This window comes from Hoplias malabaricus, chromosome 2 (assembly GCF_029633855.1).
Source record: "Hoplias malabaricus isolate fHopMal1 chromosome 2, fHopMal1.hap1, whole genome shotgun sequence".
Classification (NCBI taxonomy): domain Eukaryota; kingdom Metazoa; phylum Chordata; class Actinopteri; order Characiformes; family Erythrinidae; genus Hoplias; species Hoplias malabaricus.
Genome location: NC_089801.1, coordinates 72,980,234 through 73,006,115, shown reverse-complemented (window position 1 = coordinate 73,006,115; position 25,882 = coordinate 72,980,234). Strand labels below are relative to the sequence as shown.

The 25,882-nt window shown below is 39.7% G+C and overlaps 2 protein-coding genes across 2 annotated transcripts; one reads left to right on the top strand and one right to left on the bottom strand.

The window, feature by feature from the left end:
• The first annotated feature begins 1,542 nt into the window (after positions 1-1,542).
• Positions 1,543-23,209, top strand: pwp2h (PWP2 small subunit processome component). The gene is made up of 21 exons (XM_066661402.1): positions 1,543-1,673; positions 3,597-3,709; positions 4,174-4,268; positions 4,420-4,519; positions 4,960-5,103; positions 5,588-5,723; positions 6,303-6,574; positions 13,369-13,512; positions 15,087-15,157; positions 15,263-15,399; positions 15,837-15,985; positions 16,221-16,368; positions 16,565-16,715; positions 16,963-17,143; positions 18,189-18,336; positions 18,426-18,534; positions 19,101-19,166; positions 19,574-19,792; positions 20,501-20,651; positions 20,760-20,834; positions 22,334-23,209. The coding sequence occupies exons 1-21, from the start codon at positions 1,656-1,658 to the stop codon at positions 22,524-22,526; spliced, it is 2,820 nt and encodes a 939-aa protein (XP_066517499.1). The 5' UTR covers positions 1,543-1,655; the 3' UTR covers positions 22,527-23,209.
• Positions 23,210-23,318: 109 nt separating this feature from the next.
• On the bottom strand, positions 23,319-25,117 carry zgc:64002 (uncharacterized protein LOC393330 homolog). The gene is given in 4 exon segments (XM_066661416.1): positions 23,319-23,706; positions 23,708-23,746; positions 24,302-24,509; positions 24,884-25,117. Coding segments are annotated over 4 exon segments (768 nt in total). The 5' UTR covers positions 25,020-25,117; the 3' UTR covers positions 23,319-23,321.
• Positions 25,118-25,882: the final 765 nt, after the last annotated feature.

The following is a 25,882-nucleotide window of genomic DNA, read 5'->3' as shown; positions in this document are numbered from 1 at the left end:
ATCACACAAATTAAAGCACAAACGGGCTTTTAGGTTATTCTGTTAGGAAAGTTTGGGGTTATTCTATTTGGTATGATTTAAAATCTGGAGTTTGGCACTATCATGAGTGAGATTTCGCCACCTCGTGGCCGTTGTTATATTCTGTCTATACACCAATGTCAAAAGACCACTAGGTTTATAACGGCTCATGTTCTCTTGCTTATTTTGAATGTAGCCTTCACGAGCTTCTTGCGAGACTTGCTGTAGTAATATTTTTGTAGTGTCGTTTCAATTTATTTAGCATATTTAGGCTATAAACATTTTTAGTGGTGTTGGTGCAAGCTGACTACTTTTGAGTAAATATATACAAAATAGGTTTATGATTTACACTATCATTCTGTTATTTACACTTGTGATCTTCTAAAATAATTTGTTATTTTATATATTAAATATATTTATTATTTAACAACTTCACCTGGCATAACTGTACATATAAAACTGTAAAAAAAATACTTTAAATAATAGTTAATTTTGGGCTTCACAGATTACTCTCCTTTGATTCCAATCAGCTACTGTTTTTTTTTTTTACATAAATGTTTTATTACATTTTTATTTTATATGTGATATATTAATACTTTAAACTTATATTTGAAATACCTTCTTTAACTGCATATCATCTGGCACTTGGCCCCACAAGATCAAAAACTTGGCAAGTTAGAGTTAGACCAAGCTTTGCTCCAAAAATATAAGATCAAGATTGTTATCAAATCTACTGCATATCCCCAAAAAAGCAAACTTTGTAAAAATATTTTTCAGATATTTTATACCTTCTTATTTCGAGAGACTTTTATACTAGCAACTATTTTGCTTTTATTTTGAAAGGAAGCTTCCATATTTTATCCACATGCGCGTGTGCTATGTGGTAGTAATGAACAATTCGGAGTTTTCTGAAGTCGACTCTGACTCTCCACAGCGGAATTCAACGGAATCGACTCCTCAATACATTTAATTTCGAACATATGTGGAATAAATGAAAACCCCATGGTTTGATCCGGATAGCGCCGGATAGAAATAAAATTCAGAGTCAAAATAAAACCGCTTTAATCTAATCAAATAATATTTATTTGTATAGCGCTTTTTTACAACTGATGTTTTCACAAAGCAGTTTCACACAAATCCGGTAAAGACAGAGTTTTGACATGAAATGTAAAAATGTAAAGAATGTAAAAATTGGTGAACAAGCCAATGACTTTAAAGGATTGCAGAGATCATAATGACATAATTGATGGGGTTGATTCGGTTTGTGATATAAGAAATCCTGGCTGTCTGAATCACCCTGTTCAAAGTGGACATGCTCGGCCATAATGTTAACTTATTTTACTCATGAAATGTCATCAATCATAGCAAATACACCACATTAAACTGACTTAATGATTTTCTCTGGAGAGGGTCTTGACCTGAAATATGCACTCACAATCTGCAACAGAGTTGACTCCCAGCTTTTAGATTCTCAGAACATTTATCCAAGAATCGATACCGGTTCCCACATTCATTTGAATCGAAGAATCGACTCTTCATCACTGGCGTGCGCCGTGCTGAGTTCTGTGCACGTGTGGACCGGTTCTAAACTCGCGTGGAGAATAATGTAAAGACTGGAGAGGTTTTAAAAATCCAGAATGAAGTTCGCTTATAAGGTGCGTGTATTGCGGTTAAACTCACGGTCTTAAGATCATCATTGAGCGCTTGTAGTTTTAACTGAACGACAGTACTGGGGTCTGATGATGTTTTCATTTACTGTCCTCCATATGAAACACCAGCGAGGAGAACTTTGTTCTTATCCAGTCCTTGTGTCAGAATTAGACACAGACAAAATAGATGAATTATAGAGAATTGACCTATATCTACCTATATGTTTGAGCGCAATCAACTTGAATGTGTGTGGGCTGATGTTTGCTGGGGACACAAACATCATCAGCAAATGTAGATATAACTTAAAAATAATACCACTTCAAATAACATGATTAATGTTAGTTGATTTTCAAAGCGGAAAGAAGTACACTAAAAAAAGCATTCCTGTACAACAGTAATTAATAATAACAATAATAAAATATGGCATTACCCAATTTTATAGCACATTTGTTTCACATATTTATTTTTTGTTAACGTTGTGTACAATTCAGTAAAGAGATATTAAAGTAATAGTAATAAAATATTAAAGAATGATGCCTGTGTATAATGAATAGTTCAAAAAGCACTAAAACCTTTAACTGGTCAGTGATGTCCAGATGTTTGCAGCAGGTCTTTAAAAAATTAACATTGGAACATAAATATTGCAGCATAAATATCTTCTCTCTCTTGTATAAATGTGGATATAAAACATACTTAAATATGCCATTTGACATTTTCAGTACACAATGCTCTTTTTTTCTATTTGATGAAGTGTGGAACTGTGTAGATATCTGTGACTTCTCATTTCCTCTGGGGCCAGCTAGTGATAGAGATTCTGTTTTTAGGTTTAAAGGCTAAGCACCACTTAATGGACCTCCATGAATATTTCACATTATTTTAGTTACTGACAGATATAAGTATGAATTAAAATGAAAATAGCAGCTTAATTTGCTTTAAAACTGACAATTTTATTAAATTGACGGAAAAACACCAGCTCTCTACGGAAATTCTCGAACGCAACTGTGACGTCACTGGTGGACAACAGCTGAACAACGCCGCGGTAAAACACCGTTATGACTGACTGTTATGACGGTATCTAGCTAAATAACCAACATTATTCATGACAATAGCCTAGCAATAAGCTAAACTCAAATTTAGAGGTACCGTTATTCTTGTAAATGTGATCGAAGTCGAACTCGAACCAACGATCTTTTAAATCTTATTCCTTGAATTAGTAAGAAATAACATGTTTTCTGACTATCAATAAACGCAAGTTAGGAACTCAAATTCCACTGTATTTATTTGTTTGACACTTTCATATAGCAGGGCGGAACAGTGTAGCAGCAGGTAGTGTCGCAGTCACACAGCTCCAGGAACCTGGAGGTTGTGGGTTCGATTCCCGCTCCAGGTGACTGTCTGTGAGGAGTTGGTGTGTTCTCCCCGTGTCCGCGTGGCTTTCCTCCCACAGTCCAAAAACACACGTTGCAGGTGGATTGGTGAAAAAAAAGGTGTCCGTAGGTGTGAGTGAATGTGTGTGTTGCCCAGTGAAGGACTGGCGCCCCCTCCAGGGTGTGTTCCCACCTTGCGCCCAATGATTCCAGGTAGGCTCTGGACCCACTGCGACCCTGAATTGGATATGAATGAATGAATGAAACTTTCATATAGCTGGTGCTTAGCCTTTAATACAAAAGGGTGTTTGGACACTCTTGCAACATCAGGTCAAATCCAAAATAGACACATTGCAGTTTTTGCTCAAAACAATATTCTTCTACCTCAACATAACATTGAGTACACTCTAAATCTTTAGCTTGTAACCTGCAATTAATATAAAATACTGAAACACCGATCTTTTGTAAATGTACGTGACTTCAGAAGAAGATGTCTTCTTCTTCATCTGCTCAGAGGTCATATCTAGGAAATAAATCCCTTCTTGTCTTTTTTTGGTCCAGTTTTCTAACTTACTCGGAGCTGTCTATCGTCAAGGAAACCTTTCCTTCTCTAAAGATGGGAACTCTGTCATCAGTCCTGTTGGAAATCGCATCTCTGTTTTTGACCTGAAGACGTAAGTGCTGCTTTTTACCATACGACCACATTTCTTAAATTATTCACCTGTTGTTACGGTCATCAACAATAATGAATGTAATCGTATAACACCAGTAGAGAGGGCACCACACCACCTATTCTTTTCCTGTATTGATACTGAAACTATCCCGTTTTATTCAAGCTTAAAAATATGCAACATTTGTTATTAAATTTAAATATTTTTAATTTTTTTCTTGAATATTATGTTAAAAGCAAATGTAGTTAATGACATATTATTAAAAAAAATAAATAAAATGATGTGCAATTTAGGCTTTTTCTACATACACTAACATCTCACCTAATGCCATGGGGTGATCATCCAATCAGATGACAAGAAAACAAGTGAACTAATGTGGTTTTAAAGATGAGACTGATGTGGACTTGTTTATACGAACGTTTTGAGACTAACTGTTGACCAAATAACATCTGTATCTATTATTCCAGCAACAAATCGGAGACTCTGCCAGCGAGCACCAACAAGAACATCACCTGTGTTGCTCTCTCGCCTGATGGGAATCTGGCTATCCTAGTCGATGAAGGTATCTTCAATTCTGACAGTTTTTTGTGTGTTTCTCTTTAGTTTTCCACTTATATCTGAGATGCTGTGATTGTTATGAATGGGCAGGTAGATGTGTTTTTAAGTGCTTCCTTGTTCTGAGGTAATTATTAATGTTAAATGGTGTGTTGTAGATGGAGCGGCGATACTGGTCAGCTTAGTGACTCGAGCTGTGCTTTACCATCACCACTTCCACAAACCTGTTCACAGCGTCTCCTTCTCTCCTGATGGCAGGTCAGTTGCTCTACAGGTGCATGCACAGGTGCATCATGGTCTGTCTATACTTGTGATGAACCTCCACGTTACTGCAGTGTAAAAATCAATTGCCAGCTGTAGAAGTTTTAGGTAGTTGAAATATGAATGTGTTTTTTCGTTATTCAATTACAGTGCAGTACAGTAACTAATAGTAAATAAAACAAAAATCAGTTTATAGTTAATTAGTGACGCAACTACACTGAAACATAACCCTGAATTATGCTAGTACGGACCACGCCCGTAGAGGCTGAAACAGGGAGGTGAACTCACAAGTGAACTATGAATGCGTATGAAGCCGGACCCCCCTGTTGGATAAATGAATAAGATAAAAGGGTGGAGGTGGGAGCAAGTTTAAAACAGGAGGCCTGTACATTTACTGTTCTACTAATCATGTTCATTCTTTTGTTCCCTCTCTGTAGGAAGTTTGTAGTCACTAAAGAAAATGTGGCTCTGATGTACAATGCTCCTGGAAAGAATCGAGAGTTCAATGCATTTGTTGTGGACAAAAGTTTCTATGGACCTTACGATGAAACGACGTGCATCGACTGGACGGATGATTCAAAGTATGGAATTACCCACAAATAAAGAACAAACAAGTACTGCACTCAGCCGCGTAACCGCTGTGGTGGATGATTAGCTCTGTATCACAAACGCAACTCCAGCTCCATCTCTCCAGAGAACATAGTTCTACTGCTCTACAGCTCAGTGCTGGGGCATTTATACCCCTCTAGCCCCACTTCATATTGAGTCCTGGAGCTATGGGATGCTGCAGTGTATAGGCATGTGTTTCTGTACAGTAGAATAAAAAGGAACCAAATGCCACAGTATCTACTACACAAATGTATTGCATTAAATGAAAATGTCAGGGTTATTTTGGTCCATCGCCATCTGTTCAACTACACATGCCTTTTCCATTATTTCATGTGATGTTGATGAATATAATTTCAAAACTTCGATAAACCTTTACTTTTTTACTTATGTAATGCCCAAAGTCCCTGAGGGTTGTTCATCTCTCTGAATGGTGTAATCTCTGCTTTGCTGCTTCAGGTGCTTCGCCGTCGGCAGTAAAGACATGATCACTTGGATATTTGGAGCAGAACGATGGGCTAATCTGATCTATTACACTGTGGGTGGCCATAAGGACATCATTGTGGGGTGCTTCTTTGAGAAGGACAGTCTGGATGTAAGTGCTGTTTTGTTGTACGGCAGGATCTGGATGTCTTGAGTCCAGGCTGCAAGTGTTTCACCACCAAATTGACTACGATATTGACACTCTCCATTCAAAAACATGTATCTCTGTTTTTGTATATGAACTAATTTTAACACAGCTGAGGTCCTCCATGTTGTGTAAAAAGTTTATGATGTACGGACCAGTAGAAATGCTCCAAAATGACTTGGAATTAAAACTTATTACATTGACTTTGATTGACATTGAGATTCCTGTAAGAAATCTGTCCGGTAAAAGCATACACTCACATTGTGTAAAGCTGTGTATTTCCTTCTGTGAAGTAGTACAGGGCTTGAGGGCTACCACTCTAACGGATCCCAAAGTATTGATTAGAGTGTGCAGCCTCATGTGCAGCTGCTCTAGGGCATTCCCTTCTCTATATCAGTGCCTTTTTTTGTGAAGAATAACTGTATGTATGAGTTGAAAACCTAGGTAAGCAGCGAGTGCAGAGGATGTTCTGATTCTTATGAACTCTCAGTGCATATTAATGTATCAATATATTGTTTGATAGCAAACTTATTTCTTTTGAACCAGCTGTACACTGTCAGTCAGGATGGGACTCTCTGTGCATGGGAGAGTGACACGGAACTAGATGGTTTACGCAAAGGCCCTAGATACTCAGAGCGTAAGAAAATGGAGGAGGAGAGGAAGAGGCGGGCAGCTGAGGATTCTGAGGAGGAAGAGGGGAGTGAGATTGAGGAACTAGGAGAAGATGGAGAGCCAAGAGGCCAGGTGATTAAAGGCAGTACAGATGCACCTAAAGAAGTGGAGGGCATCAAAAACGTCTCTTACAAGCAGAAGAGCAAGTAAGTGACTGACTTTGGAAATATTTCCTTTCTGATAATGTAGGAAAAAATGGGATGTCTCTCAAAAATTGATGAAAAATGGAAAACCTTTATTACAGTAAGCAGTTGCAAGATACAAAGATGTACCATGGGTTCAGCGGAGCTAGATTGAACTTTGAGTAATAGAAAAACACAGCTTATATAGTTTGACAATACCGCCTTCCATCTCAGCTCCTCCTAAGGAACACAATACACATGGAACCCTGTCATCTGTGAGGAACTTAATGTGTATTGAGTCCTATCACCTTCATGTCTAGACTAGTTCACTTTGTCTGTGGTGGTTGTTGATTACTCAGTAATAAACTTCCTTTGATATTGATTAGGTCTTCTGGTCCCACAGTGAGAGCTGTTGTGGCTCTTCCTGCTTTGCCTGTTTATATACTAAATATTCCAAATGGTCAACCTATCTCTAGGAAGACACACTGGTTTGGAACATTTGTTATGATATTAATACTGTTGATTGCAGCAAGTTAAGCCAGTCACATTTGGGTCCATGCTGTAATTTCTTACAGTTCCCCCCTTTGATGCTTTTGAAGCATCACATCAACTACTTACTATACATACATTTTCTGAGTGATACCCAGTGGTCGACACCCTCCTGCCTTAGGTTGCCCCTCACTGGCTTGAGAAGTCTTACCCGTCATTGGAGAAGTGCCTCAAAACACACTGGTACATACTTGCTCTAATAGTAAACTATCATAACAGTTCCTCTACAAGGAAGAAGAGAATGAGAGAATAACAAGTAAAAAACCAAACATTAACAAGGTTCCTTGGAGTCTCGTTCAACAACCATCACATTCAGTGGAACTGCCAAAATGAAGTGTTTGAGGAAGTTGGAATGTGAAACCTAACCACACACACACACACAACATTATACATTAAACACCAACCTCAGCTTTGTCAGCTTGATCAGTTAATGAAAGGTTGTAAATTTGGAATGTGAAAGGAAAGTATATAAAAGAAATTAAAAATATATATATAAATCCTAAAATCTCTCCCTTTTTGAAAGCACTTTTTGTTTTCATTTGAGTTAATTTAATTTAAGACAGTAGGAGAGATGAATGCTTTAAGTGTTGCATCTTCCGTCGTCATCTGTATTGTAGTTGGTTTTAGGTTGCTGAGTAGAGTATCTGCTGGCATCTCTTTATCCACCATAGCTTCAGAAAATCCTCCAACACTCACTCGACATTTCCTGAAAAGGATAAACAAAGCAACAGCACTATCCTGTTTTGATGGCATCTGTTATTAAAATAACTGTGGACTTTCACATATTAAATAGTGCTACTACTGTCCCTACCTAACCATGAGAGTTCTAGACTCTAAGAGAAGTGAGGAAGCGCTAACCGCTTTGTGGGGGAATAGGGAGTCTTCACTTTGAGTTTGATCCCCACATTCTAAATATTGTGGTTCTGCTCAAAGCCCTTCTTTAGAGTCACTCATGTTTTCCCTAATATTAGTTGTAGCACTAAATAATGATGTGAAGCACAAATGTTTATATTTTTGTATGAAAGCTGCCTGCACACCTTGTCCCTCCCCTCCTTATCACACAGCTTTAGCTGCTGAGTGTCAGACCTGTCAGTGGGGGGTTTGTGCCAAATGGCAGCACAAACAAACACCAATATTCATATTGTGGTGTGAATACACAACAATGGCAAATGGGACGAACTGTTTCATCTTGCATCGGCAAAGATGGTGAACACAAAACCACTAATGAATGGTTATTACGGATTTCACAAATGCATCATTTTTATTTTATGTGTTTAATATCTTCAATAGCCAATCATTGCACTGACCTCCAATAACATTTAAAATTGGCTTACAATTCTGTTTCATGGCATAAGTACTACAGGTATCACAGAGTCCTGTGATTCCTATGCAGAACCGTGCACAGATTTACAGTCTGCTCTTCCTAGAGCAGCCTGTAATTCACAGTTGTCTATGCTCAGTTTCTCTATTGATGCTTGCAATTCACCTAGAGCAGCCCGTAATTCACTGTTCTCTGTGCTCAGTGTCTTCATTGCTTTTTGCAATTCCCTGAGCTTTTTATGCACCTTGGAGTTTGGGAACATCTTTGGAGATCCATGCCTCAAAGTAGATTTGCATTCTCTAGCAATATGTCCCTCTTTATCACAAGAATAACACACTAAGATTGCATTAGTATTATAAGGTGGTGGTCTCTCATCAGCCTTTCTAGCTATCTGACCTTCATTCTTCCAGGAAACATTTCTTTGAGCTTCTTTGAGCAAACAATGCCTGTTTTCTTTCTGCCTTGTTAGCCTTTTTATTTTTAACTTTATCTGAAAGAGCTCGGCCTAGAGTAGAGGGAAGACACATAATCAAGACAACACAAGCATCTGCATCTGTTAACCTATGAATGTCAGCGTGCTGTTCCAATTGGTCTAAGAAATTCAGGGGATCGTATTTTACTGGATCAAATTTCCCCACATTTTTGATTAATGATTCCAGTTCAGTGGGATTCAGAGCACGGACAGTAGTAGTTGTGACAGCACTACTTTCTTCCTCTCCGGGGCGAACCGTGGTGGAAGAATGCAGTGGTGCCATAGGAAACCTTATAGTACGATTAGAGTAGTGATCATGGCTGTTTTGTGGAAGAGAAGCTTCCTTCCAATTTGGTTTTGTTTCATACATGCTCTGAAAATGTGTTTGATTTCTGATTTGATCCAATGGTGTTTTGGAATCTATTGTTCCCTCACTATCTAGTCCTTCAGCTAATGGGGCAGACATATTTTTTAACATAAACTGACATGCTGATCTAGACATGCTGATCGCTTGATAACCTTTCCACAGATGATACAAGTCTGTTATTGTCCATCTTATAATTAGAGATTTCTTGTTTTAGTCTGACTATTTCCTCCTTCAGGATTGTCTCCCCTGCTTGGTAATTTTTCATAGACATTATGTTTTCACTAATTTGAGTGTGAAGCACTGTATTTTCCATCTCAGGTGCATCTCTCTGTGTCTCTGCTTCCTTTAACCTTTTCCTGGTTATTTTATATGAGGCAAAGATGGCATGAAGAGCATTTGCAATTTTCTTTTTCTTATTCTTGGGCATGTTAGGATCGTTTTTGAATTGGGAAATTGCCCACTTATAGGGTTCGTCCACAATATTCTCAATCCCATTAAACAGTTCCTTTGAACCATGTTTAGAAATGTATGCAATGACTAATTCCTCCATTCTAAGACTTTTATTCAGTGTAATAGAAAGGAAGAATTAAAATAAAATAAAAAAAAACTATCTCAGTACTTCCACCAATTCACGGTCAAACCATTGTGTGTATTCACCACACAGAAACCTACCCCCATTTCAGTTACTTTTGAAACGTACAACACAACAAGTTTCAGTTACTTTAGAAACTTTACAGCACAAGTTTCAGTTACTTTAGAAACTTTACAGCACAAGTTTCAGTTACTTTAGAAACTTTACAGCACAAGTTTCAGTTACTTTAGAAACTTTACAACACAACAAGTTTCAGTTACTTTAGAAACTTTACAACACAACAAGTTTCAGTTACTTTAGAAACTTTACAGCACAAGTTTCAGTTACTTTAGAAACTTTACAGCACAAGTTTCAGTTACTTTAGAAACGTACAACACAAGTTTCAGTTACTTTAGAAACGTACAACACAACAAGTTTCAGTTACTTTAGAAACGTACAACACAACAAGTTTCAGTTACTTTAGAAACTTTACAGCACAAGTTTCAGTTACTTTTGAAACGTACAACACAACAAGTTTCAGTTACTTTTGAAACGTACAACACAACAAGTTTCAGTTACTTTTGAAACGTACAACACAACAAGTTTCAGTTACTTTTGAAACGTACAACACAACAAGTTTCAGTTACTTTAGAAACGTACAACACAACAAGTTTCAGTTACTTTTGAAACGTACAACACAACAAGTTTCAGTTACTTTTGAAACGTACAACACAACAAGTTTCAGTTACTTTTGAAACGTACAACACAACAAGTTTCAGTTACTTTAGAAACTTTACAACACAACAAGTTTCAGTTACTTTAGAAACTTTACAGCACAAGTTTCAGTTACTTTAGAAACTTTACAGCACAAGTTTCAGGTACTTTAGAAACTTTACAGCACAAGTTTCAGTTACTTTAGAAACTTTACAACACAAGTTTCAGTTACTTTAGAAACTTTACAACACAAGTTTCAGTTACTTTAGAAACTTTACAACACAACAAGTTTCAGTTACTTTAGAAACTTTACAACACAACAAGTTTCGGTTACTTTAGAAACTTTACAACACAACAAGTTTCAGTTACTTTAGAAACTTTACAACACAACAAGTTTCAGTTACTTTAGAAACTTTACAACACAACAAGTTTCAGTTACTTTAGAAACTTTACAACACAACAAGTTTCAGTTACTTTAGAAACTTTACAGCACAAGTTTCAGTTACTTTAGAAACTTTACAGCACAAGTTTCAGTTACTTTAGAAACGTACAACACAACAAGTTTCAGTTACTTTTGAAACGTACAACACAACAAGTTTCAGTTACTTTAGAAACGTACAACACAACAAGTTTCAGTTACTTTAGAAACGTACAACACAACAAGTTTCAGTTACTTTAGAAACGTACAACACAAGTTTCAGTTACTTTAGAAACTTTACAACACAACAAGTTTCAGTTACTTTAGAAACTTTACAACACAACAAGTTTCAGTTACTTTAGAAACTTTACAACACAACAAGTTTCAGTTACTTTAGAAACTTTACAACACAACAAGTTTCAGTTACTTTAGAAACTTTACAACACAACAAGTTTCAGTTACTTTAGAAACTTTACAACACAACAAGTTTCAGTTACTTTAGAAACTTTACAACACAACAAGTTTCAGTTACTTTAGAAACTTTACAACACAACAAGTTTCAGTTACTTTAGAAACTTTACAACACAACAAGTTTCAGTTACTTTAGAAACTTTAATACCTAATACTGATACTATTCTGTTTACCACACTACGTCGGGAGGATTCACTTACTTTAGAATCTTTACAGATTTATCAGAAATTTGGTATACGACTCCTCCTGCTATGACTGAATAAAAGATTAACCCAGAATTATCCCTGTCCTTAAATTTTCTAGATTTTTTTAAAACGAGGTGATAACCTAAAACCAGTAGTGTAAACACAGAATTGATTTTACTTACCAACTTGTCTTCCCCACTTTTTGTTTTGGAAAATCCCTCGAGTGGATGGCTCGCCAGTTGTAGGAAAAAATGGGATGTCTCTCAAAAATTGATGAAAAATGGAAAACCTTTATTACAGTGAGCAGTTGCAAGATACAAAGATGTACCATGGGTTCAGCGGAGCTAGATTGAACTTTGAGTAATAGAAAAACACAGCTTATATAGTTTGACAATACCGCCTTCCATCTCAGCTCCTCCTAAGGAACACAATACACATGGAACCCTGTCATCTGTGAGGAACTTAATGTGTATTGAGTCCTATCACCTTCATGTCTAGACTAGTTCACTTTGTCTGTGGTGGTTGTTGATTACTCAGTAATAAACTTCCTTTGATATTGATTAGGTCTTCTGGTCCCACAGTGAGAGCTGTTGTGGCTCTTCCTGCTTTGCCTGTTTATATACTAAATATGCCAAATGGTCAACCTATCTCTAGGAAGACACACTGGTTTGGAACATTTGTTATGATATTAATACTGTTGATTGCAGCAAAATAAGCCAGTCACATTTGGGTCCATGCTGTAATTTCTTACAATAATTTCCTGCTCCAGGTGACTGTGAGGAGTGTGATGTGTTCTCCCTGTGTCTGCGTGGGTTTCCTCCGGGTGACTGTCTGTGAGGAGTGTGGTGTGTTCTCCCTGTGTCTGCGTGGGTTTCCTCCGGGTGACTGTCTGTGAGGAGTGTGGTGTGTTCTCTCTGTGTCTGCGTGGGTTTCCTCAGGGTGACTGTCTGTGAGGAGTGTGGTGTGTTCTCTCTGTGTCTGTGTGGGTTTCCTCCGGGTGACTGTCTGTGAGGAGTGTGGTGTGTTCTCCCTGTGTCTGTGTGGGTTTCCTCCGGGTGACTGTCTGTGAGGAGTGTGGTGTATTCTCTCTGTGTCTGCGTGGGTTTCCTCCGGGTGACTGTCTGTGAGGAGTGTGGTGTGTTCTCTCTGTGTCTGCGTGGGTTTCCTCCGGGTGACTGTCTGTGAGGAGTGTGGTGTGTTCTCCCTGTGTCCGCGTAGGTTTCCTCCGGTTTCTTCCCACGCTCCAAAAACACATGTTGGTAGGTGGATTGGAGACTCAAAAGTGTCCGTAGGTGTGAGTGTGTGTGTTGCCCTGTGCCCCCTCCAGGGTGTATTCCCGCTTTGTACCCAATGATTCCAGGTAGGCTCTGGACCCACCTCGACCCTGAACTGGATAAGGGTTACAGATAATGAATGAATGTTTTCAATGGGGTTTGCTTCAAACTAATTGACTAATTCACATTTTTGTCTATATGAGGAAAGTTAGCTGATTTCATGATCACCAGTACACAACCCCTAAAATTATGCATATCATTTGCATATGTCAGTCTCAAAAGCAGGGTAGCAAAATAAATAAATAAATAAAAAATCAGAGTAATTCTAAAAGATAAGAATAGGTTGAAAATGGTCATTGGGTGTTAAAATTCAGATCTTAGGAAACAGAAGGGAATGAATATCTATTAGTTTAACTGCAGTGACACACACAACCCCCCACTCCCCCACGTAATCAAAATAATATGTTTTTCTACAGACACTTTTTCAATAAGGAGGGTGACTTCAACAACCTGACAGCAGCTGCTTTCCACAAGAATACACACATCCTGGTCACCGGCTTTGCCTCTGGAGCCTTCCACCTCCGTGAATTACCAGATTTTGACCTCATTCATTCACTTAGGTGAGTTAAATTACGCATTGCGTCCCATTTTCTGTTCAAATCTGCAAAAACCCGTGGTGTTTGAGGTTTGCTGTTTTAGGTTTGCACTGGTTAAATGCCAGTCTTTGATCATTTTGAAATTGGCATGATATAAGACTATATTAGGATATAGTAGATCTCCAGCATTTCAGGTACGTCTGAACTGTAAAGAGAGCTGAACTCTACAATTTGAAGAAACAGGCACTTAAATATAGTGTCGGTTTTGTCTTGGCTTTTTTGTCACAAAATAATCTGGAAATACAGAATTTGGACAAAAGTATTGGGACAGTATATGGGAGGGGGGAAACTTTTCAAGATGGGTGGTGACCATGGCGGCCATTTTAAAGTCGGCCATTTTGCATCCAACTTTTGTATTTTCAATGGGAAGAGGGTCATGTGACACATCAAACTTATTGGGAATTTCACAAGAAAAACAATGGTGTGCTTGGTTTTAACGTATTCTTTTTTTAACTTTATTCTTTCATGAGTTATTTACAAGTTTCTGACCAAGTGTTCAAAGTGCTGCCCATTTGTGTTGGCTTGTCAATGCAACCCTCTTCTCCCACTCTTCACACACTGATAGCAACACCGCAGGAGAAATGCTAGCGCAGGCTTCCAGTATCCGTAGTTTCAGGTACTGCACGTTAAAAGCAGACCATTTTTTTTCTCATGAAATTCCCAATAAGTTTGATGTATCACATGACCTTCTTCCCATTGAACAAACAAAAGTTGGATCCAAAATGGCTGACTACAAAATTGCCGCCATGGTCACCACCCATCTTGAAAAGTTTCCCTCCTCCCATATACTAATGTGCCACATTTAGACTGTGACCAAACAAAGCCGTACATCTCTACATATTTATTTTTGTTGTGGTCAGAAATGGTCATTTTAAACAAGAGGACATGAACAGTAACATATAGAACAATGTTTAGCATTACTGTGATTGAACACAAAAAGTATTAGCACTAAGCACTCCAAACTCCACTCTGAATAAGCTCAAAGCTATAACCAGAAAAAGCACAGTGTCTCCAACACTGTAGAGCTCTGATTCTACTCAGATTTATTTCATGTTCATGTACCAGAACTTCTCTATATATTCACCAGGAGAAAACATGTTTGTGTCTGTTGATTTAAATACCGCAAGCAGGCCCACCACTAGGCTCCCTGTGTTTTGAGGCTACTGCTTGTAGATTGAGAATGGGATGTAATAAAACTCCTGTAGGTGTAATGAATAGGTGTCCCAATACTTTTGTTCATATAGTGTATCTAGAGCTGGTTTGAAGCCAGACCTAATGACAAACAATAGGAAACCTCTGAAATCCAACTTAAACCTCCTCCTGGATTAGACAGAAACATCAGAGGAAAACGTAAAGCAGCAGACATTTCCTTGTGTAAATTATATTTTTCACCAAACAATTATTTTGAATATAATTTTCCTATTTTTACATCTCCAACATGATATATCAAATATTTATAACCTATTGAAGTGTTATTACAGTATTGGTTTGCCTATTAACATGTAATAAAAATGATATTGGATTTATTTTTCAAACAGCATAGCTGATCAGAGGATTTCAACTATAGCTATGAACCCAACAGGAGACTGGATTGGCTTTGGCTGTTCAGGTACAAATACAGACTGCTCATAAGCAACGCAGGCCACACAGAAGGGAAATAGCAGCTTAGACATATATATAAATGTTTGAAATATTGCTTGTGCTGGTTTTTAAGGTCTTGGGCAGCTGCTGGTTTGGGAATGGCAGAGTGAATCGTATGTATTTAAGCAGCAGGGTCATTTCAACAACATGGCGTCTTTGGCCTACTCACCTGACGGACAGTACCTGGCCACAGGAGGGGATGATGGGAAGGTCAGTTATTCGTTTTATTTCCTCAAATTGAGAATGATCTTTAGCTGAGGGCTTTCGGACATTGATGTGTGAAGGTGGTGGGAGTGAGTGTTTAAATGTGATGTAATTGGTTAATATCTAATAACTGTGTAATTACACATATTAATGCATGTAACAACTGTGTAACAACTGTTGATATATCCACTCTTCAGGTTTTACTCAGTTAATTACATAGTAACTGTCAAGATGCATTTATGCACATACATGAGTATGTAAAACGTGCTTTAGTACGTAAGTGTGTGTGTGTGGGGGGGGTGGTTATGTGTAGTCACTCTCAAAGACAGGGATTGCACCACTAGGGGCAGTATTGAACGCTTCACATCAGTGAAACTTTGTATTCTATTTGGGTAAATAAATGAATTACTTATTATGTTAACACCACACCTCTGTATTTTTAGGTGAAAGTATGGAACACCAATAGTGGCCTGTGTTTCGTCACATTCACAGAGCACACCAGCAGTGTCACTAATGTCATCTTCAGCGGCAGTGGCTTTGTGGTCGTCAGTGCCTCTCTGGATGGCACTGTCCGAGCCTTTGACCTGCACAGGTAATGGAGGAAGCAAGGTTAGACAGCACTGTGGTTTCTGACGTTCTGCATGACATTCGTTTATCTTTGAAAATTTATAGATGTCGCAGCTAGATGTTGGAGATAAAATAGATACAAGTTATGAAGAATGAGGAGGACATCATAAGTAGAAGCACTGGCAAAGGGCTCTTACAAATCCCAAAGAGAGGCTTAATTTGATAAATGCAGCTCCAGTGTATTTTCCGACTGTTCTCAGGTACCGTAACTTCCGCACACTGACGTCTCCAAGGCCAGTGCAGTTCGCCTCTCTGGCGGTGGATCTGAGTGGAGAGCTGGTGTGTGCAGGAGCTCAGGACACCTTTGAGATCTTCCTGTGGTCCATGCAGACAGGAAGACTATTGGAGGTCTGTCTCCGTTTATGGCCTTTATATAATTATTTTGTAAATATAAATTAGAATTTAAAAATAATGTTTAGAGATACTGAGTTAGCATTGAGTTTTCACGTCTTGATTTTACCCACGCATTAATATTAGACACAGAAGATGCATTTCAAGGGGAAATATAAGTTATGTAAGATGTAACCTGTGTTTGTATGGACAGGTGTTGAGTGGTCATGAGGGTCCGGTGAGTTGCCTGTGTTTCAGTCCGGTGCAGTCTGTACTAGCCAGTGTGTCCTGGGACAAAACGGTCAGACTTTGGGACATGCTGGACAGCTGGCAGACAAGAGAGGTTCTACGCCTCAACTCTGATGGTAAGCACTTAATCAGTGCTCATTTGTTCATGTCAACAATGAACAATGACATGAACATTTGGGTGGGTAGGATGATGCACATCCTATCCACCCAAAGAGAGGGAGGCCATATAAGCTCTTGGACGTCTGAGGCATTATTAGGAATCAAACTCACAATATTCCTATGATACGGCCAACGTTTAGACAACTCTGCGACTGCAGAACCTAACTGTTGCTAAGAGTTGCTAAGACTCTTTCTCCATGTCAGGTCTGGCCATAGCGTATCGTCCGGACGGTCAGGAGTTGGCAGTGGCAACTCTGGATGGAGAAATCACGTTCTGGAACCCTCAGTCAGCTATTCAGAACGGCTCCATTGTCGGCCGCCATGACCTTCAGATGGGTCGCAAAGAGACAGAGAAGATCACCGCCAAGCAGTCAGCCAAAGGAAAGTGAGTATCACCAAAAGCATATCCATACAAAACTAGATCACAGTATAGATATAGCTCAGATGAAGCATGAGCACAGTCTTGACCATTACTTTATTTTACTGTAGTTTGTATTTAAAACATAATAAAATAAATAGTATGTTTATTGGATGTTTGGATTTAGTTTAAGTTCATTATGTGATCTTATTTAATTTGAGATATACAACAATTTGGACCACACCCGATCCCCTCCCCTCAGCCATATATACACACAGTAAAGTAAATGGTAGGGCAGAGGTACGTTATTGGTCAGTAAAGGCACATACAGCGTGAATATACTTTTAAAAAGTACAACAGTGTTTTTAGCATCCAGTTGTGTTTCATAAATGTACAGTATATTCTTTTCTCCGGAAGGAGAGGTGAATATTTTAATTATTTTATTACAGAACTGTGTAAAATAAAAGAACAAAATATAAGTCCTGGAGTTAATACACCCTGGAGGGGGCGCCAGTCTCTCACAGGGCAACACACACACTCACACATTCACACCTACGGACACTTTTGAGTCGCCAAATCACCTACAAACGTGTGTTTTTGGAGCGTGGTAGGAAACTGGAGCACCTGGAGAAAAGCCACGCAAACACAGAGAGAACACACCACACTCCTCACAGACAGTCACCCGGAGGAAACCCACACAGACACAGGGAGAACACACCACACTCCTCACAGACAGTCACCCGGAGGAAACCCACACAGACACAGGGAGAACACACCACACTCCTCACAGACAGTCACCCGGAGGAAACCCACGCAGACACAGGGAGAACACACCACACTCCTCACAGACAGTCACCCGGAGGAAACCCACGCAGACACAGGGAGAACACACCACACTCCTCACAGACAGTCACCCGGAGGAGACCCACACAGACACAGGGAGAACACACCACACTCCTCACACACAGTCACCCCTACCTGCTGCTCCACCGTTCTGCCCTTGGTCTGTACTAGCAAAATTATATCATTAAAATAATAATGAGCAATTCAATCAGCCAGTCTACATTTTCAGGTCCTTCACCTCCCTGTGTTACTCTGCTGATGGTGAATACATGTTGGCCGGTGGTCGATCAAAGTTTGTCTGCATCTACAACATCAAGGAGCAGATCCTCATGAAGAAGTTTGAAATCTCTTGCAATATGTCCCTGGACGCTATGGAGGTATATTGTCATCACATTCTTGGGCAGATTCAAATTTTAACATTTTAAAACGGTTATTTATAGCTTGCTGTCTCATGTGAATTTATTAGGAGTTTCTGGACAGGAGGAAGATGACAGAGTTTGGAAGCCTGGCATTGGTGGACGAGGGAACAGGGGATGGAGACGGAGTTCAGCTCAGTCTTCCTGGAGTCAGGAGAGGTGAGGTTTCTAATAAACATGCAGTCAATATATATATGGTGACTCTAGAGCATGTTTTCACTTAATTTTACTCAGAAATCCATAAAACACTGACCTGTAATTATACGTGTGTCACCTAAATTTTGCATTTCTTCTGTTTACAAAACAAATGTGAAAGTAAAAATTGAAGATCAGAACTTCTCTCAGGATCCCAACCCTTGGACAGTTACAGATATGTCTAATGACTGCGAGAGAAAAGCTTTAATTAAATGCTTCCCTGAGCCTTCTCTAGAGATCACATGGAAACAAGATTCTTACGACAAAATACTTTATCAACAACAAGAACACAGATTACCAACCAAACTGTATTTTTGTTCCATTTTGTGGATTCTTCATTCTTATTAGTATTTGATTTTAGGGAAGCTCATTTAAACACTGAAAACCCACTCTCAGCAGAAACTATTCCCTGATGCTTTAATGTAATGCAGGATAAAAGCTGTTTATTGAACCTCTGCATAGTAATCCCTCTCAGAGTTGTGTTCGCAGAGTATTCAACACTAACCTCTTTCTCCTGTTGTCTCTTACAGGAGACATGAGTTCACGTCACTTCAAACCAGAGATCAGAGTCACCTCTCTCCGCTTTTCCCCCACTGGTAAGTAATGTTTAAATTCTTCTTGTCAGAGTCTGGACAAAAACGTCTAGCTCCAACACTGTTACTTTACTGTAGAAGGAAAACACCTTCATTTTCAGTATGTACAGAGATATTCGGTTTTTTAATCGGGTTATTTTTCTATTAGATTTCTACATAGAGAGTATTGTTCATATAAAGCAGTTGTGACATGCATTAGGCAATTATAAGATGCTTATATATGAGGCATCCCATCGTCTGAGTTTATTCCACAACTCATGATTTTTAAAAAATTTTGTCTAAACTCACTCTTGCTGAATGGGTAAATAGTGAACAACGACAAATTTAACAGTATTTTACTCCAACAACATCAGTATTGGTTACTGTTACTGACTCATTTTTAAACACTTTGCCCTTTCTGACCCAATCAGGGCGTAGCTGGGCGGCGGCCTCCACAGAAGGTTTGCTGATATACTCACTGGATGCCACACTGGTTTTTGACCCCTACGACCTGGACATGGACATCACACCAACCAGTGTTCGACGTCAGCTGAAGAAGAAGGAATGGGCATCTGCCATTGTTTTAGCTTTCCGTCTAAATGAATCTGCTCTTATTACAGAAGTGCTGGAAGCAGTGCCCTATAACCAAGGCAGGTTCAGTGTAATGTATATGATATTTCGCTTCAGACCGTAACGCATTAATTCATGAGTTAGTCTGTTAGTGTGTTCTCAAGGAAACCCAATGTACAAGGTGGGCCATTTATATGGATACACCTTAATTAAATGGGAATGGTTGGTGATATTAACTTTTCAAGATGGGTGGTGACCATGGCGGCCATTTTGAAGTTGGCCATTTTGGATTCAACTTTTGTTTTTTCAATGGGAAGAGGGTCATGTGACACATCAAACGTATTGGAAATTTCACAAGAAAAACAATGGTGTGCTTGGTTTTAACGTTTATTCTTTCATGAGTTATTTACAAGTTTCTGACCACTTATAAAATGTGTAAAAAGTGCTGCCCATTGTGTTCGATTGTCCATGCAACCATCTTCTCCCACTCTTCACACACTGATAGCAACACCCCAGGAGAAATGCTAGCACAGGCTTCCAGTATCCGTATTTTCAGGTGCTATGTTTGTTTGTGTAATTTAAAACTCCAGTTACCCTTTGTGTTGTGTTGAAAGTTATGATAATGGACCTGTAGCAATAGTCTAAATTTACATGGGGAAATATCTGTAACATTAGTTGCATTGTATAAATGATGAATGCATCATTGTAATCATTTTGTAAAAGTTTGGAGGTTGTTCAGATAAGCTTTTGTGTCACACATTGTCACTGTTATTTATTTATTTATTTAGTGGCAGTAGTGTCCACTTCCCTGCCAGATGTGTATGTGGAGAAACTGCTGGACTTTGTGGCCACATCCTTGGAGAAGTCCAGACACCTGCAGTTCTACATCACATGGGCCCAAAACCTCCTCATCTTACATGGGCAAAAGCTTAAGAACAGGTGTGAGAACCCAGAGTATAGGGTTTATACATCTTTAAATATTGTTTTAATATAGTATTATTAATGTCATTAAAACTAGCAAGTTTTACAAATCTTTTTAATTGACAGGTCAGCAGCAATACTCCCCACTGTACAACAGCTGTTAAAGAGCATCCAGAGACATCATGATGACTTGTCAAAACTGTGAGTACCTGTTAACTCCGTGTTCATCTACTAACAGAATTTGCTAGTATGGAACACGCCTATAAAGGCTGAAATGGGGAGATCAGATATACGTACTGCCAAAATTATGTTATTACAGAAGACCGTGAGACCCACTCCGGGTGACTGTCTGTGAGGAGTGTGGTGTGTTCTCTCTGTGTCTGCGTGGGTTGCCTCCGGGTGACTGTCTGTGAGGAGTGTGGTGTGTTCTCTCTGTGTCTGCGTGGGTTGCCTCCGGGTGACTGTCTGTGAGGAGTGTGGTGTGTTCTCTCTGTGTCTGCGTGGGTTTCCTCCGGGTGACTGTCTGTGAGGAGTGTGGTGTGTTCTCTCTGTGTCTGCGTGGGTTGCCTCCGGGTGACTGTCTGTGAGGAGTGTGGTGTGTTCTCTCTGTGTCTGCGTGGGTTTCCTCCGGGTGACTGTCTGTGAGGAGTGTGGTGTGTTCTCTCTGTGTCTGCATGGGTTTCCTCTGGGTGACTGTCTGTGAGGAGTGTGGTGTGTTCTCCCTGTGTCTGCGTGGGTTGCCTCCGGGTGACTGTCTGTGAGGAGTGTGGTGTGTTCTCTCTGTGTCTGCATGGGTTTCCTCCGGGTGACTGTCTGTGAGGAGTGTGGTGTGTTCTACTTGTGTCTGCATGGGTTTCCTCCAGGTGACTGTCTGTGAGGAGTGTGGTGTGTTCTCCCTGTGTCTGCGTGGGTTTCCTCCGGGTGCTCCGGTTTCTTCCACTGTCCAAAAACACGTTTGTAGGTGGATTGACGACTCAAGTGTCAGTAGGTGTGTGTGTGTGTGTGTCACACTGTGAAGGACTGGCACCACCTCCACGGTGTGTTCCTGCCTTGCGCTCAAGTGATTCCGGGTAGGCTCCGGACCCACCGCCATCCTGAACTGTATAAGCGTTTTCAGACAATGAATGAATGAATAACTTCAAATAAAAAAACAATCCATAGAATTATCCAATTGTAGTCATGGTTTTGATGTCACAGCCACAAGTATATTTATATATCACACTACAGTGACAAGGAGCCCTGTTACTGCACACCTTCAGCTGATTTATTAAAGTGGAGTATGCAGAAAAATTAATACATGTGTGCCATAGACATTTTCCAAAGTGTCCCAGATGATCGCACTCTCTACTTTTAAATTTGTTCCATGGCTTTTTATTTAAAAATATTTATTAAAACATGATAAAAAGTTATTGCACATTTAATATGTTGTTATAATATTTTTGTGTTACAAAATTGTGCACTAAAAATGGCAACCATTAAAAGTGTTCACTGCACAAGACGTTAATATTTATTAAATAAAGCATGTCATTTGACCAGGGGTATAAATATTTTACATGTGTCTGTGTGTCAGTCTTAAAGGACTAAAATTCATTTGTCCATCTAGGGAATGGTGCTGAACACTAATTTATTGTTAGCAAACTTGGCTAACCCGTCCCAATAGTGAACCTCCTAAAGTGACACGCTCTTTTTCATTCTCCCAGCTGTGACTGGAACATATACACCATTCGCTATGCCAAAGCCCTGTCCAAACAGAGAGGACTGAAGAGGACAGCAACAGATTTGCTAAGTGAGGAGGAGGAGGATGACGAAGACAACGACGGCAACTCATCAGAAGTCATGGGCTCAGAGGACGAAGAGGAAGATATGATGAGCGACTCAGTCATAGCAAACTGACACTCACATAAACTTGAACTTACACTAGAATGACATTGTGAAGGTGGTACAGGAGGACAGTGATGACCCTTTTTTTGTATTTTTTTTTATTATTTTTAATACCATGTACTAAATAAGAAATGTCTTTATTTCACATGAGATTAAATATGTTGGAACAGTGTGTTTATATTTACACTTTTGGCATTTTTGTATTTATTTAGTTTATAAGCACTTTGAAAATTACTTTAAATTCTCTCATATTTAACAAAATGGACCACAAATGGTGTTATTCAGTGCTCTGCTTCCATGACAAACTTGTAGCTGTTTCAGTCTCAAAGTATAGCACACTCAAGATCTAGGACTATGGATCTTCTACGGATGTGCATTTTTAGACTAAATGACAGGACAGCTATCAAAATGCTACCCTGTTAGCCTCTGGGTAATACGTTAGACAGTACATAGGGAACCTATTTCTTTCTTCCGCTTATAGGAGGGCTTCTGATCCAGGTGTAGTGTGATTGATGGACGTTCTATTAAATTTACCTCGGACAGTTTATGTTCGATAGTTCATCTTAGGTTCTAACCACAGGAGAGACAGCCATCTTGAATTCCAGGCTTAAAGGGGATGTATTATGTAATACATTTTTCAGTGCAAATTAACTAATGAATTTTGAAGTTACTGCTGTTATTAGATCCAATATTGTAAATTTAACATTGCATCATCTAAAACAGAAATTTAAATAGAATAATTAAAATGCTTAAATCAGAGTCTTAGTAAATGTTAGGTTTATCTTTGAATCATTCTCATTAACGTGATTATTTGACAGATTTAATGGCTACAAGATGAAAAACAGCCTCATAATCCGACACCTCATTGTTTTCAGGTTCAGGCCCTGACATTGTGTTAAACTCCTCTATGGTAAAACCCAGGTCTTCGATGTTTGATTTAATACCCTCAGTTGTGAGCTGGAGGCAGGAGAAGCGTGTGTGGTTAACATAGTAGAAACTTTCTCCTAGAACCCCCACCATGACCAGAACACCACCAGGCCGCAGCAGTGTGCCTAAACCCGCCAGTGCCTTCTTGTACGCTAGCATGTCTTTACATGCTGCTTCAAGACACAGAGAAGTTACCACACACTCTGCTGGACTCAGGGTTTGAGGGTGGAAAGGGTTTTCCAGACGGACATCGCATTTCAGCACGTTTCACCTTCTGTCGCAATTCGGCTTCCACCTCAGATGGACTGGAGGAAGAACGAGAAGAGTTAACCATACATGGGCTGCGAATGTGAGTATATAATACAAAAAATGTAAACACGGCTAATGAACGGTTTATTCTGAAAGTGAAGAGAATTCTTCACAATGAGGGTGAAACATTAGAGCCTCTTGCAAACAGTTACACAATATCTTCCTGGACACACTTCATGATATTTGGGGCAGCACAAGTGCATTCTGTGGCTTTTAAAAACTGCACTCTGAACCAGAGGGGCTGACTTGGTTGTGGTTCTCCTGCTAGGCCGCTGAAGGTCGCCATGGGTTTACGGGTCAGGTTTTGGGGTGTGCGGCCTCTGGCGGCGGGGTAGGAGAACTACACTTAACACAGGCACACTGGAGAAACTCTAGTACACCTTTAACTCTAGGTTCAATTTTACAATGGCATGTGGCATTCAGCCAGTTGCTAAAAGAGTAGTGTCATTAAAAAAGTCATTTTGAAGCTGAAAAGGAAATTAAATGTGTTTGTAAGACATTATCGAATGTGCTGTTTAATTTCCAGTTCAGATAAAAGGGAAGTGTCTGACCTTTTCTTCTCCTTTTCGCAGATATATCTGATGATGGGTTTCCAGTTGAAACAGCCTTCCTCGTTTCTTAACCATTTCTGGATTTCCTCTCGATTACTGTCAGCAAAATCTGACAGAATTATCTCCTGGAAATGCGCAGAGGCGCTGATAACACTGTGCAGAGACGGGCCACTGCCCACGTCTATCAGCCTCTGGCCGCTGTATTTACCTTTAAAAAAATATTAAACAACGCATTAATCTCTGATTTCAAACTCTGCTCACAGTGCTTTGACCAGTGTGAGAGTTCCCAGTAAACAATGAACGTCCCTGGACGTTCAAAATAGGTCTAAAAGTAGTCTGTCCGTCAAGGACATATTTTAAACGTCAGTAGACGTCCAAAATGCGTTTTATAGAAGTAATTTATTTCGGGACCAATTAATAACGTCAATGGACGTCCAAAATACGTCTAATGGTCGTCTTTTCAACTTTCATTTTCAACCTTAAAAGAACGTTGATTAGACGGCAGTCGTTGCTCCAACGTTGTCAACGCAGTCATTATTTCAACGTTGAAGCAAAGGCTAAATGCTTTCTGGGTTGTGTTACCTGTGGAGAAAGTCTTGCTGAGAGATTCTAAAACGAATGTAAGTAAACTCTTCTCGTCTGAATAAAAGTTATCGATATACGCCCTGGAGTCGAAATGTCGCTGATAAAACTCCCCCTCAGTGAAACCGGTCTCCATTTATCCCAGTTTGTTCTCTATTTCTCTCCAAACTAGCCTTTTAATATCATCAGGTCTCTCTCTCTAACCTTTAGACCACAGTAAAACATAGAGGTTAGAGATTCACATTCCTTATGAAATCCAGCCACTCACGTTGTTTATTCAGTAGTTTCGTTTCTCATAGTGCCGCTTGGAAGACTGTTTACTTGTCTAAAAGCGCCTCCTCCTGGCCGTTGTAGCATCACGCATCCTTGTGGCAAGCCAGTGCTCAAAAAGAGGTTGGAGGACACAGATTGCCATTTGTTGGAAAGTCCAGGATCCAGTTACACATGATTGTGCCAATACCCAAGTCGCTGAGCTTGGCGACCAGCCTTATAGGGAAGACTGTACTGAAGGCAGAGCTGAAATGAACAAACAGCATCCGGATGTGCTTATTGTCCAGGTGGGTGAGGGCAGAAATAAGAGGAAGTTGCATCCTTTGTCAATCTGTTGGAGCAGTGGGGAGAATGGAGGTGCTGCCCACGTGACTAAGAACCAGTTCCACAAAGCACTTCATCACGATGGAGGAGAGTGTAACCTGTCAGAAGTCACTCTGGCAGCAGTTGTATTAAGGTGGATGTTTTCGGCATGTGCGGACAGTAGCCTGGGCCAGTAAAAGGTTGATGATGTCAGTGAAGATCTGAGCTAACTGCAGAACATACTCTGAGGACATTTCCAGGGCACCTTGGGCGCAAGTCGGGAATACACCCTGGAGCGCCAGTCCTTCACAGGGCTCACAAACACTCACACATTCACTCACACCTACGGACACTTTTCAGTCGCCAATCCACCTACCTGGGAGGAAACCGGAGCACCTGGAGGAAACCCACGCAGACACAGGGAGA